Raw genomic sequence first — 14761 nt, 5'->3', positions numbered from 1 at the left:
CCATGCCCTGGGCAGCCACAATGAGGTTCTTAGGGAAGGAACAGCAACCTGAAAGAAACTAATTGCTTTTTAGGAAGATTGCTTTGGAATCAGAAGTAGGAATGAAGCCACTTTAATCACAAACACTGTAGAATTCAAAGTTTGATTCAGGTTTGTTTTTTCTGATCTCTTTGTTGTTAAGAAGATCAGCATGGGAGGAATTTCTCAGGAAGAGCTTCTTCATCACAATCTGGACATTGCCTGGTTTCTTCTGTCTTCACTGCTGGATCAGCTGGCTTGCATCTCTTATATTTTCTACAGGTTGTGGTTTTGTTCAGAGGTGCTGCCTGTGAAGTTGTACCAGACACCAGGAAGGGAGACTTTTCCCTTAGGAGAGCACCTCAGGCTCCCTGCATCCCCTCAAGCTGCAGTTCCTGCTTCCCTGATCCCTTCCAGTCCGTGACAGGCTGATGTTCAATAGCTGCCACAGGAACAGCCTCCTGGCATTGAGACCCCAGGGAAAAGGGGAGAAGAAGGTTATGGTAATTCACTATCAGAGCCCTTTCCACTGTTTTCAGCAGTGCCCTGGCCTCCCAAGAAGAGGGTCGCAACCCATAAAAATGGGAAGATGTTCTGCTTCCTTCTTCCCTTTCCCTTTCCCTTTCTTTCCTTAGTGAGGACAGCTGACAAATGAGTGGAGCAGCTGAAGTCCCCCATCTGGCTGATGTCCTGAGCAGGCTTGTTCCACAGGGAACATGTGATGGGATGGATTTCCTGGTCAGGGCAGCCTCTGTGCTCTTAGGGCATGATCAGGCTTTCCTGATTTTCAGGCCCTGCTCACTGCCACGCTCAGTTCCAGCCACAGGTACTGAAGAAGCAGAGAGGCCAGACCAGCCTCTTGGGAAGAGGGAAGATTGCAGTCAGATCATTTCAAACAGGACTTCATTAATTATAAATGAACAGACTCCCTTGAGCTGCTGTAGCTCTGCATGAGTCACATTCGAACTGAGCATTCTTTTTTTCCTCCAGAGGAGTTGCCAAACGGGCTCTAAACAGTGTGATGGATAAATAAGGAACCAGCTGTGCTCTGCAGCCAGCCCAACCAGGGCATTTCTACAGCAGTAGCCCACAGCAATCTCCTCTCTGCCTCACTCTGCACTCCCATCCCTTGGGCTTTGCCACCTGATCATTCTCTCCAGGTTTCATTTTCCTGGTGGCAAGTCTTTGTGTTCTCTTGTAACCTGTTTCTCAGCACGTGGTCTCAGCCCTTGGCAATGCATGGACACATGCTTAGACAGCAGCATGAGCAGCACATCCAGGTGTAGGACACCAGCTGCCTGGTCTGGGCCTCCATCTCAGAGATTGCCCTGGTGAAATGAAAGCAGAAGGAACAATAAAACCAGCAAGTCTTGGCTTTAGACTAGGAACTGGACAATTTCTCTTCTGTTTTCTGACAACAAATCACTGCTCACACAGCTCTCAGCTGCCTGCTGGTGGCCTCCTCCCAGGGAGAAGCCAAGATGTGCCCAAGGCTTTGAGGGATGCACCAGGAGTGCGTGGAGGTGGCTGAAGGGCCAGGCTGTGTGTCTGGCTGTGGTGCCTTGTCTGTTGGGTGGGGATGTCTACTACCCTGGGTGCCCAGAAATATGGGTGTGCTGAGCTGTGTGTGTCTCATGGCAAAGGCAATGGGTGCAAGTGCTGTCCATGGAGGGTTTGCAGGCTGTGTTTGCAAATTCAGAAGCTGCTTTTCCTGCCTCTCTGATACCCATGGTTACAGAGATCCTCTCCAGAGATCTCTCTGTATTGCTGCCTTGAAATTGTTTCTCTATCCAGCTCCCCACAGCTGCCATGTTCTCCCTCCTGGTGTGAGATGGCTCTTTTCAGAGAAGCTGTGAGTTCTAGCTCTACAAGGCTGGCTCCACACCCCCATTTTTAAGCCAGTGAGCCTGGCCAACCTTCCCCTGCCATTGAGCCCTGAGCTATGGGAGCCCTCCTTCTTCCTCTGTGGGAGCTGCAGGCAGCTTCTGAATCCATGGAATGTGTCCCATCTGCAGCGTGTTACGGGTGTGCTCTCAGCAGAGGAAGAGGCACATGTGGGCTGTGAACCCTTCTGAAGAGAAAGAAAAGGGGCTAATTAATCTAAGGGATACGGTGCCAGGAGCCACATCTGGGGGCCAACTGGCCCTGGAAGCATGGCTCCCAGGTGTTAGCACCCCAAGGGAATTGTGCAGAGCTGCTGTGGACCCAATGGTATCTCATGGGTGGGGTGATGGAGGTGTGAGGGGGCCTAGCACAGAGGGGCCCCCATCAGCACAGTCTGGAATAGTCCCTTCTCCCTGTCCTTTGAGAGGGCTCAAGATGGTGTGACATGCATGTCCCTCCAGGTCACAGCCTGCTGTGACCCCTCTGCCTCTGGCCCTGTGGCTTTGATCCTCAGCTGCCCAAGAGCCCCACCCAGCCTGCCACAGACCAAGCAGGTGAGACATGTCATCAACGCAGGCCACACGTGCTCTTCTCTGCAGGGTCTGATGAGCCCTTGCTTTCTGAACTGGCTGCCTCATTCAGCTCAGGGCCCTGGTCCTGGAAAGCATGGGCTTGTAGGGGTGCTGCAGGGGTGTCTGCCCTCAGACCCTCCCCTGGTGCCATTTCTGTCACCTAGCAGGTCACTTGGTGAATTAAGGGAATGAAGGCAGCAAAAAGCACTTTGAACTGCCTGCCTGCAGGTCATGTCCCCAGAGGTGCCCTGTGCTCCCTGCTGCTGGGGGCTGGTCTGTCACACCCTGCTTGCCAGCTTATTGCCCCATCCTCACTCTGCTGCTGCTGCTTTCTCTTCCCAAGCGCGGGCTTGACCTCAGAAGCAAGCAGCCCAACCATGCACACTTTGCCTGGGTGAGTTCCTGAGCAATGAGGTATTTCATGTTTGACTGCTGAGCCCCCACTGTGCCGCATGCTGAAGCCCAGCCTGCACTGCACCCCTGTCCTTCCCCTTTTCTAATGGGTTTTGTTTTGGGAATGGCCAAATACCTGCACCCCTGTCCTTCCCTTTTTCTAATGGGTTTTGTTTTGGGAATGGCCAAATATCAGCCATCTGCAAATAACTCCTGTGCCATCAGCTCCTTGTGCCAGACAGCCTCAGGTGGGGGGATTGGGGGCACTGCCCTCAGCTGCCCCCTGCTCTGCTGCAGCACTCCCCTGGGATCAAATGGCAGCAGTGCATCCCTGAAAAGCTGAGGAGTGTTTGCCTATGAGAGGCAGCAAGGAGCTCAGTATCCAGCTCCAGGGGGTCACTGTAAACACGGAGCTAAGCTGATTTGAGGAGGGATGCCAGCTCCCTGGGCCAGGCTCCACCGCAGCCAGGGGCAGCTGCAAGAGGTGCCAGGGGGCTGTTCATGGCTCTCATTGCACGTCATTGCTCAGCCCCATCAGGGGGCACAAGCCCCTGGAACCCACTACCACTGGTGCCCCACGTGCAGGCTCCTGTGCACATGATGTCCTCTGGGGATGCTGAAGTCATCTTTTTCTCTGGGGTGATCCAACACCTCTGGGAAGGAGGAATCCACTTGTGCCCCCTGTTCTGGGGTCTCCTGTTCTGGCTTTGAGCCTACCCTGGCTCTTGGCTGCTTTGTTTATGGCTTTGTTTATAGTATTGATAATTTTCTCATGTCAGGTTTAGGCACAAGCATTCTTTCCATTGCTGCATAAGAAAGTAATTAGGTGAGGATGGAAAGGACATTCTTCTTCTTCAGAACAAAGAAACAAGCCACGGCTGTTAGTGGGCATTGCTTATGACATCCACTGCCATGCAAACCCCTGCCCAAGTGACTGTCCCTGCCCTCACAGGACAGGGAGGTAAACTGATTGCACCCCAGGGAGTGCCAAAGCACCCTCTGAAATTTCTGCCTGCCCTTCAGCTGCCAGCACCAAGGTAAAGCCTGAACCCACTCTGCCCATTATTCTGGTCACACTTACTCACCTGGTGGTTGCCTCCCATCTCCCCCGCTTGCCATCCCCGGCCAGAAGGAATGTGCTGGGGTCCTGCTCCACTCCAGAGCCAGCATGCTTTCAGGGGGATTCATTCCCTGTGCTTTTGCTCCTTTCCCAGCTCCTCTGCACGCTGGAGGGTAGGCAGCAGTGCTCCTATCCCATGAAGGAGGTGGCTGTGGTCTGAGAGTGTAAAAGGCAAGGGACAATGAGAAGAAGAGAGATGGAACCACTGGTTTCAAATAGGAGAGGCTTTAGGAGCACAACTGCTGGAGGCTGGAGAGACAGAACTGAGTGAACTGGACACACCCCTCTGCCACAAAGCTGTTGGAAAGCAGACAGCTTGGTGAGGACCTGGGAGGGCAGCACCTGTAGTAGGAGGCTGAAGGGGGAGGAGCATCAGTGGGATGGGGCTGTAATGGGCTGGGGGAGCAGTGGGCACAGAAGAGGAGCCAGCAGTCCTATGTTGCAGTCACCCCACAGATCAAAAGGAACAAAAGAAATCAGATAAAATCATGGACTGATATGACAATTTGCCTTTTAAACCCAGTGGCTGAGCTGCAGCAGCTGGCTGAAGGAGCCCCTACCCTGCACACTGCTGGAAGATGTGAAGATGCCCCTGAAGGATCACTCTGTGCACACAGTTCCTTGTGCTCTCCTGCAGACATCCAGCTGCTGCACTCAGGGCCACCACAGGACCCACTGCAGGCACATAATCCAGTGTATCTCCTTCCTGTGAGCATTTCCAGTGCCCTAGCATGTCTCTTTGCATGTAGAGATGCAGCAAAAGGCCTTTAGTCACCCACTAAGGTAACCAGTGCTTCTGTGGGTTGGAATGAGCCCACCCCAAATAAAGGACAGTGTCTGCACTCCAGTGGGAGGATTTGCTCCTTGCCCAAGATGGCCAAGAGCAGCAGGATCTGTAGAGATGTGGCAGAGCACGAGGTTAAACTGATGTGTGTGGCTGAAAGGGGATTTGTGCCCCTGTTCTCCCTCCTCCTACTCTTCTCTCAGTCTTCCTCAGCACATATAAAGCAAAGCAGTCATTTTAAGTCCTCCCTCGACCTCTTGGTACTCAAGCAGAGGCAGACAGAGGGAGAAGGATGGGCATCTGCTCTAAGCTCCTGGAATACATCCCCAGAAAGATCTGTCAGGCTGAAGGACCTGGAGTTTCTGAGTAGGTCTTTTTCTAGCCTAAATTTATACAAGGAAGATTATAAAACCCTGGATGGGGTTGAGAGGATCCAAGATCTCTGGAGCCAGCGTGGGATAGCCAACAAGGCTCTTCCCATTGCCGTGCCTTTCTCCTGGTCGATGCGATCCGGAGCAGCGAGAGGGCCAGCGGTGCTGATGCAGCTCCAGAAGTGCCCAGATGCTGAGGGGCAGCGGTGTATTCTTCTGGCATCCGAGTCTTCTGCTCCGTGCCCTCAAAGCCGGGGTCACTCCCCCTTTCCCGAGCGCTCCCAGCTGCGGCGGTCGCTGCGGGCCGGGCGGCGGGGCGGGCTGCGGGGGCTGCACACCGACTGCCGGGCCGGCGGCGGCCGGGGCTCCCTGGCCAGGCAGGGGTTAAGGCTTCTCTGTTGTAGTTTGTTTCCCTTTGCCAAAGTGGGTGTTGCTGGAATGTCTCCTCTCCCAAGAAGGGGGGCCGAGCCGTGTCCTCTGGAGAGGGGGGATGTCAGCATCAAAAAGACACAAAGGGGGAGGTTTCCAAAAATAAAACCCTCCATCCCCTCCAGGCGCTGCCAGTGCCAGAGGCAGGCGCGAAGGTGCTTGGAGCTGCCTGCGGAGCGCGGGATCTCGCTGGCAGCCCGGATAGCGGGGCCGGCCGCCCTTCTCCTCTTCCTCCTCCTGCGGGGGCCGCCCGGCAGCCCTCTCCCCGGCTCGGCACCGCTCTCTGCGCCCCCGGCCCCGGTGGGCGGCAGGTCCCGCCGGAGTCCCGGAACGGGATGGGGCGGTGAGCGGGGGCGGAGAGCCGGCGGTCCCCGCTGCCCCGCGCCCGCCGGGGATGCCAGCCGGGCTCTGAGCGCTCCGCACCGCCCGTCTTCCCTCGCCACCGGCTGACACCATGCGGGGCGCTGCCGCTAGCCTCCTCCCGCTCACCTTCGCCGTCCTCCTGGGCTTCTCCCGCTGCCGGCCGGACTCGGCGGCCCGGCTGGAGCCGGGGGCCGGGGGCGCGGCGCGGCTGCGGAGCCGCGGGGCTGCCCTGGGGGCGGCGGGCACGGCCAACGGCCTGTCCCCAGCGTCCCGGTCCCCTCCGCCGTCACGGCCCCTCCCCGCAGCCCTCCACGTGGATCGCGGCTCCGCGGCCGCCGCGGGGAGCCCGAACGGTGCCGACGGCCGCAGGCAGCGTCCCGACCGCGGGCTGCCCGCGCCCCGGGGCCAGGCGGGAGATGCCGGGCTCGGTCCCGGCGCGGGGCAGAGGAACCGGCAGGACTCCTCCCGCCAGCGGCAGGGCGGCGGGCTGAAGGCGCGAGTGGTGCCCCGGGCGAAGGAGCCAAGCGGCAGAGGGAGGATGGCGGGGTAAGTGCTGCGGCCGGGGGGATCCTGCCGGGGCTGCGCAGCGTGAGCCCCGGTGGTCCCGGCGCTGGGCGCCCCGGACAGAGGGGCAGGGTCCCATCCCGAGCCCCGTGTGCATCCCCTCTTCCATCCCACGGGGCTCCCGGCGCTGCCACGTCCCTCGCGGGATGGCGGGCAGTGTTCCCCGGGACCGGGTCCGGAGCGGCGCAGGGCACCCCGCTGGATGCTCGCTGTCCTGTGGCGCCTCTGTCCCGCACCGCTGCAACCACTCGTGGTGCCTGTGTGTGTGTGTGTGTGTGTGTGTGTGTGTGTGTGTCGGTGTGCACGCAGGAGGGGCGCGCTCCCGAGTGTGCGTGGGCCGCCGTCTGCCGGGCGAGGGGCTGCGTGCTTCAGGCGTGGTGGGATGCAGTGCCCTGTGGCGGGTCGGGGCCCCGGGCGGCAGAGAGCTGCTGTCCCCGCTGCCCTCCGAAGCTGCCCTGGGAGGCTGCAGCGTGGGGAACTCCCGAGGGGGATCCAGTATGATTGAGGTGTGGAGCAGCTGGAGGGGCTTGCTTGGCTCTGCGGGACGAGGGTGTCGTCTGCCGCCCTTGCTGCAGGTACCTGGCCTCTTGGCTCCTTCCTCCCATAATGGGCCCCTTGTAAGCACTCCACGCCGCAGCTTCCCATGGCTTGAGCTGGCTCAGCCGAAGGAGGCTTCCTATGACTTGCCTGGCAGGGCTGCTTCCAGCTCCAGCCTCTGGCTGCAGCCCTAAGGAGGTGGCGGGGCCAACTGCTCCATCGTGAGGGGAGCCTGCCGTCTGTGCAGGGCTGATGGACTCCTCAGCCCGGGGCCCCTTCTTCGGCAGCTCCCCCACATCTCGTGGCTGATGCCCTTGGAGATCAGGTCCTTTGCATTTGGGCAGGGCTGCCAAAACCATCGCGCAGGAGCTCGACCAGCCCGTGTGGCACTGTGTGTGTGTCTGCTCTCGTGTGAGCCTTGCTAGGGGGACTGTTGGGGGCAGGCTCTGGGTTACAGCCCTCTGAAATGGGCAGAAATGTCTTCTAACATCTGGTGGGAAGCTTCACTAGAACACAAAAGGTCTGTCTCTGGGTTTTCTCTCTCCCTTACTTGTCTCCTTGTAAAGTTTGGAGACAGAAATGTTTTCTGTGCCACTCTGTGTACTTTCCTTCAACACATCCACAGAAGCACCAAGTTCACTCTACTTCTATTATGTTTGATATATAAAGTATCACTACTATAGGTTCTGAGCTTACCCAGCTCATTATCTTGGCTTGTTAGCCACCCAGAGAGGCAGTCTTGGGAAGATTCAGTCCTGCTCAGTCAGATTTGGGCGTTTTTGGGCTCAGAAAGATTTTACCCTTTCTGCAGTTGGAATGTTGTCAGTGTTGCTTTGGGATCATGTAGCAGTTTGGTTGAATTGGAGTCATCTGATACCCAGCATGTTTGTTTTCAGACTGCAGCTGCCTCTGGTGACAACAGCTGGCCTGTGCTGCTGTCAGGAGCGTGAGGGCAGCCCCAAGGTTCACACTGTGCTCGGAAGAGCCCTGAACCTTTTTGCAAGCAGCTCTCATGCCTTAATCCAGGGTGTAAACAGGGATGATTGGTCCAGCACTTACACAGTTTACCTGTTATTATCTGTATCTGAGAGTGCCACTGCCTCCAAGCTCAAAGCAAGGAAGAGCTGTGTCCTACCACTGTGCTTCTCATGCAGGCTCTGCTGCACTTTCTGCCTCTGCTCTGCACTGGAAGATCAAGGCTGGGGATACAAAGCTTTCTGCAGTCCCCAGGAGCCTCAGTTCTGCAAAGTGTCTGTAATGGCTTTCTGTCTGTTCTGGACTCCAAAGCATCACTTTGAAGATTCTCTATAACTCACTGTCTTTGGAGCTTAAGAGGAAGCCTAGCTGCAACAAGTGCCCATGAGTAACCACATGGTGCTGCTCCTCATGGAAAGCTAGCTGCTGCTGCCTCCAGCCACTCTGGGGGCCTCTGTCCTTCCACCTCATCCATCTTCTTACACCCCTTGCTGCACCAGACACATTTTCATCCAGGAAACTCAGGGCCCCTAAAAAACTTCAGTTTGTGATGTTTCATTGTTTTGCCAGGTGAGATATTTTCTGTTCTGCTATTTACACTGAACTCCTGCAAGTCTCTGGTATGACAACCTTCATTTTCCCTTACTCAGGTAACTTTTCAGGCACTACTACTACTACTATTTATACAATTATTTTGGCTAAAAATCACAACTCCTGCATGTGTTGCCTTTTCAGATTCTCCAGTGAGAGCTCTCTGCTGGTACCTTCAGGGGCCCTGCAGAGTTCTGTGGTTGAAAAATCCCCTTTTATTGGCACTCTATGTTTTTCTAGATAATTATTTTCTCACCTTGTCTGATAGCTGCATACCCAAGATTGAGTTTCTTTCCTGGGGACTCTTTGGATGCCATCCTGCTCAGTCTCTTTCTGACCTTTTTGAAGGTGTGACTTGTACAAACAATTTCATGAATGCATCCAGCTTCAAGACTTGCAAGAGCTGGGTTTTAGTATTTTCCCCAGAAGACTCACTGTGAGGTGACTTTTGGTATCCCCACAAACATCACAGAAAATTACTGACTCCTGACTCTGAGTGAACAAAACAATCCAGCCCTGAAAACATCACTGCTTTGCTCTGCTCAGCTTAACATCCCTGTTTCTCCAGCTCCCCTGACTAGAAGGATTTTCCTCTTGAGTGTTGTGGGGTAGGGTAGCTGTGACACATACCAGCTGTGACTGTACTTGTGTGCTGGATGCATCCCGAATCTGGGGTGGCCAGTCCTGCTGCGAGGACACTGTGGGCATCTCCCTCTACACCAGTGTCCCCTGGGATGTGTCCCCTCTTGTTCTTCTGCCCCGTGGCTGGGAGGTGGGTCACAGTGATGAGGAAGGTGGGTGATGGGAGAGTAATCTGGGGAAGCCTCTACTTCTGGTACCTGCCTGGACACTAGCAGGCAGAGAGTCCCAGACCCATTCTTTCCCCTCCCATTTTCTTTTGGGGCATTCTACACCCCAGTTCACGTTTTATTGCTGTTGTAGACACCATCTGTGGCTGTGTAATCCTGCTTTACCCAGGCTTTGTGGTATATAGGCTCTCACTGCAATGTGTTTACAGGATTGCTCAGGAGTGGAGGCAGTTAAGTGCTGGTGTGGACTTGGCAGAGGGTTTTCAGAGACTCATCGATGCCAACAGCCTTTTGCTAATGTTCTTTACTGGGTCTGACTGCAAATATTTCATATGCATTTGGATGAAGTTCACTTTCCTGCAGTAGAAAGGCAGACCTGATGATCTAATGGTCCCTTGGCCTCCTGTGAGGATGCTGTACATGGTCTGAGTGGAGTCAGCATATCTGGCAGCACAGAGTTCTGTGTGAAGCTGAAAGATGATGCATAGATTGCTATTAAAATAAGTGGTGGAAAAAAGGGTTCAACTGAATGCTTCAGAAACAGCATGTGATCATTGCTGTAAAATCCATGATCTTACTTCTGTTTTCTTGTTTTCCTTCCCCCTGGTGCCTGTTATGGTTGCTTGGTCTTGTTTAAGATAACACTGCAAGATCTTGCAGGCTGTTCTCATCCTGGGTACCTCAGCCCACCTGAGTCTGATCCTGCTGGTGGCCTCTGGCTGCAGCAGCAGAGGAGGGGATGAGGGAGAGGCTTGCAGCAGCTCCTTTGCTCACGTCCAAGGTTGTGCCAGTGCATCAGTCAGGGCTATGAATGGTTCTTTGGGGTGCAGGGAGATTTCATGGCACTGGCTTCAGCTCTGTGGGGAGTTTCAAGGAGCTGTCTATCCCAGAAAAGGAGCAGGTCAGTGAAGAGTGCCTGGGAGCTCCTGTGCACCAAGCTCACCATGCCAGGGATTATACCTGGGCATGGATGGTGCACGCTAGCCACAGAATGAAGAAAAAGCTTGGTTTGCAGTTGCTGGCTGCTGCCTGTGCTCTTTGGAGACCTCAGGGTGTACCTGGTACTTGAGGCAGAGGCTGAGATGTGGATCCAGTGCTCCACTCTGCATTTTCCCAGAGAAGTACTGAGTTCTGCCTTAGGGTTTTCTCTGGTACTGTGTCTATTTAGCTGCCTGAGCTATTCAGTGCCCTTTCTCTTCAAAAAGGGGGAACTGGCTGCTGGAAATGGTCTCTGTCTGCTTTGGTCTGAGCTGGGCTGGGAACTATTTTGGAAGGTGCTAAGTAGACCATGAGCCCTGAAGCAGAACAGTGTTACAAGCAATCAAGTTCAGTGCCTTTGAATGCTCTCAGCAATGTTTCTTTTCACAGGATATGTGCTAGTTGACCTGACCCTTAGGAAGGCTAATACATTATTAAAATCTTCCACTGGTATGGAGACAGAGATAGGAAATACTGATTGTTTGCTGAAGGCTTGTTTTGGCATCAGCATTAGGGCTGGGATGAGGGCATCCCATGGAACGTGACCAATATGAGGTTCAGTGGAACTTCAGTTTGCAAGGCCCCTGTGAGGACATGTCCTCCCTTCTGCTTTGACTGTTGAGTTTCTCTCCAGCTGGGAGAGCTGCTGACCCCTCCACCTGCCCATTCATCCTCTGGTCCCCCTGCAGCCCAGGCTGCCCTGGATGGGGGTGTGAGTCATGTTCCCGTTTCCTTTCTGCTCTGCTTCCTGTTCCAAGGAGTGGCTAAGCAGGAGAAAACCTGCTCAGGCAGCTGCTGAATGCTTCAAAGTTCCGATCGTGGCTCTGGCCTGTGCCATTGTTGGGTCTCCAGGGGCTCAGTGTGTCACTTACGGCACCCAGCAGCTCCTCTTGCCGGGCTGTTCTGCCCGATGCCTTTCCAGTCCTTGTTCCCTGTGCCATGAGGGGTGACCAGGGGCTGCTCAGTGTCTGCAGGTGGCTCCTCAGAAGACACCCCCATTGTGGTGACACCAGACCTGGGGGACCCTGCCACTTGTTTGTTCTCCAGAAGCAGCCCTGGATGGAGAGGCCAAGGGCTGGGCTTGCCCCACAGGGGCCTCGTGCTTGAGCCACATCTCTGCCTAAAGTGTTTGTGGTGTCATGTGCAGCAGGACAAATGGATGTGGAAGCCACCACTCTCTCTCAAGCACCATCCCACAATGCTGTAAACATGCCATGCTCCTTAAATTTCCTTGGATTCATTCTGAATTCTTTGCAAGGCAGTACAAACCCCATGGCATTCAAACCAGGCAAATGACAACAAAATACTTGAAGTAGAACCAGAAGTGCTCAGGAATGGGTCCCATGCAGCAAAGCTCCCATAGCTATTTTCTTGCAGCTGATACTCTTGCTTACCTGTGCCTCATGCTCTGTGAGGCCCTGCTCACTGGGCTTTCATCAGGAAATAGTTGTGGTTCTTCTCTACCCTCCAGCACTACCTACATGTTGTTCCTTCCAGCTGCTTATTTCCAGTCTAGGAGGTCCTCCCTGCCTCCTGTTCCCATTCTCTCATCCAGGACCTTATGGTAGGAAGGAACATTCCTTTCCAGGCATTCCTTCTGCCCCTGAGGGCAGCCCTGCCAGGCTGTCCTCCCTCCAGGAGCATTGCCCTGGTTGGTGCTGGCATCAACACCAGCCCTTCCCCTGGGGCTGGCAGCTCATGTCTGGAGCTGGCAGTGACACAGAGGGGCTCTGTTGAGGAGGGAGCTGTGCTGAGCCCAACAGGGGTTTCATGACTCCAGGAGTGGCCTTGTCTGCTCAGCCTTGGGCCTCTGTCCGTTTGAGCCTCGGATCTTTTCTCCTATGACTGCTGGCTTGGTGTGGGCATTGAGAGCAGCTATTTTGCCCACAAGAAACATGATTTTCTGGATAAGCTGAGGTGGGAAAGGGCAGGGGCTTTGCTCACTGAAGAGACTGAATATGACTTATGAGATGTGTTTCACCTGTGCCAAAGGAAGAATGGGAGCTGTGACAGTCTAAGCAAAGCTGCTTATGTTGCTGCTTGGAGCAGAGTCCCTCTCAGGACCTTAATTATCCAAAGACCTGCTCCAGCTCAATGGTTTTCTCTTTTTACTGATCAGGACACCTTGAAAGTGTTTAAGGCCTTGTAAGCTCTTATGCAGTAAATAAAGGAAGGTTTGGTTTTTTTTTAATGGATGCATTCTGAGGATGTGTTAAAGAAGAGACTCATACATCTCTTTGAGTTGACCAACAAAATGCTGGAAATTGGTGGTTTTACCCAGCTAGAGCAGATACGAGTGCGTGCTAGAATTACTTTGGCTTGTTCTGCATGCAGGAAGTTGCACCAAGGGAATTTAAATGCTTTCTCCCTATAAAAATTTACCTAGATTAATACAATATTGATCCTGAAGGACTAGGTAACACTTTTAAATGATATGTCTTCTCAGACCACTTCCCTTTCCCACATGTAGCAATTGTACCTCTGCAGGCAGCTGCATCTGTGAACACCAGAACAATCCTTGGCATACCTGCCACCCACTGTCCTTGGCTCTCCTAAAGAGAGCCCCACAGCTCGAGCCCTGGCACTTCTGGAGTCCCATCTCAGGCCATGTGGATGCAGGAGTCTGGACGATGCCAGTTTAGAGCAGGATTTTCCTCTGACCCTGCTGTGTTCATGTTAAAGTCAGCCCAGAAGATAAATGCGCATGTTTCTGTGGTTCCTGTAAATTCTGTCAGCAGCTCTGACTGCCTTGTCCAGCATTAGAAATAAACCATACTTTCCACTTCTTTTCCAGAGGATTTCCAGAGCTTTCTGGCTATTTCTAAGTTTCTATCTTTTGACAACTGTTCTTTCTCATCTACTTTGACATGCAAAGGTTACCTATCTCTAAAATCTTCCCTCCATGATGATTAATACTCTTGGAGAGCACCCTGCAACTTGTTATTCCTTCTCATTATAGACACTTAAATATGATGTGACCAGAGGAAGCAGCATTAGCTGCCTGCTTGGGCATTGCAGAGCACCCCTTAGATGCCCAGCACTGTCTGTGATAGCTGTATGTTGACTGTTATCCCTACCTGAAAACAGACAAGAAAAGAGAGGTGGGGATGATGTCATTTATGTAAGGGCAGTCAAAAAGTAACTGCAGCTAAATCCTGGACTCAACACTCATGGATATGATTTCAGCATCTTGGAATTAATGTAGCTCTGTGCACATCAGGTAGACACAAATTTCATAGCACCAGAGAGTCCTCAGAGCCCTGGGTCACTGCACTAGAGACAGATCACAAAGGAGGACTGGGGTGCTTGCAAAGGGAGAGCAAGCTGGGGAGCATCCCAGAGTGTGGCTTCTGACGTGCCATCCCTGCCAGGGCAGGGCTGGGCAGTGAACAGCAGCAGGCAGCAGCAGTCAGGTGGAGAATGGAGTGTTGTCCTCGGCTGGAGCAGCTCAGGACATTGGCAGGGGCAAGATACTATGACCAAAGTTGAAATTGAGCCAAATTTACACCCCAATACCATGGAGAACCATGAGATCTTTAATGATCTCTGGCTGCTGGCCTCCAATTGCTCTCAGGAGGAAAATGGTTCCTCTGAGTGCTGTGCCAGGAATCCAGCATAATGCCAGTTCAAAAGGGAGCTCCTCTCTCAGGGATCGCTCACACTGCAGCATTCACAGTCCTTGGGGGTTTCTTTTCCAAACACTTAAACAACTCAGCCCTTGTCCCATTGGTTTTGATCTCAGCTGCTGGTCCATCTGGAAGGAAATATCAGATGCTGCAGGAAATAATTTTGTGGGTGACTCAGAGGTGATGGCTGCAGCAAGACCTCAGCTTCCCCCTCTCCTAACCACATTGCTTTGTCTCTCTGCTTAGGCCAAATGTCTGTGGCCGACAGTGTTGCCCAGGATGGACCACAGCTCCAGGCACAAACCGCTGCATCAAACGTGAGTATGAGAGTCTCAGCCAGTGCAAGTCTCAGGATGCACCTCTAAAAAGTGCTTGAATACTTCTGTGACCCCACACACTGCCCATGCACTGTGCCAGGGCGGGAGATAAATCCTGGGGTCTTTGGAGGCAGTGCCAAAGCCTTGCTGTGGGACTGCCAGGCTATAGGTCAGCTCTTCCTGTCTGCCAGCAAAGTTGGAGTAGAATAATTATGGTTTTATTTCATTATTGTTATTAGTGTCCATCCATGGCAGGATCTTGTTGGGGCAGAGCATTGCAGTGGCCAATTTGTGTGTGAGTTTTGAGCCTTGGGCTCTCACCTGTCCTGCTTGGAGCAAAGACAGGTCTGTGAGAGTCCCAGCAGCTGGGAACCAGCACACTGGGGCTGTGCTCATGTGGGTGAGCATTGCTGATGCTGAGTGGGGAATC

General features: G+C 53.8%; 1 protein-coding gene across 3 annotated transcripts in view; it reads left to right on the top strand.

The window, feature by feature from the left end:
* The first annotated feature begins 5771 nt into the window (after positions 1 to 5771).
* The window catches only part of LTBP2 (latent transforming growth factor beta binding protein 2), a 70940-nt gene continuing 61950 nt past the window's right edge, over positions 5772 to 14761 (top strand). For 2 of the 3 annotated variants that reach the window (XM_058807198.1, XM_058807196.1), the window contains exons 1-2: positions 5772 to 6480; positions 14261 to 14331. In XM_058807198.1, the coding sequence (XP_058663181.1) occupies positions 6026 to 6480; positions 14261 to 14331 (526 nt within the window). In that variant the 5' untranslated portion in view covers positions 5772 to 6025. The remainder of the gene's footprint in view (positions 6481 to 14260; positions 14332 to 14761) is intronic. The other variant, XM_058807199.1, reaches the window with a different exon arrangement.

This window comes from Ammospiza caudacuta, chromosome 6 (genome assembly GCF_027887145.1).
Source record: "Ammospiza caudacuta isolate bAmmCau1 chromosome 6, bAmmCau1.pri, whole genome shotgun sequence".
Taxonomy (NCBI): Eukaryota; Metazoa; Chordata; class Aves; order Passeriformes; family Passerellidae; genus Ammospiza; species Ammospiza caudacuta.
The sequence above is the reverse complement of the archived record's forward strand: the minus strand, read 5'-3'. Positions and strand labels throughout refer to the sequence as shown.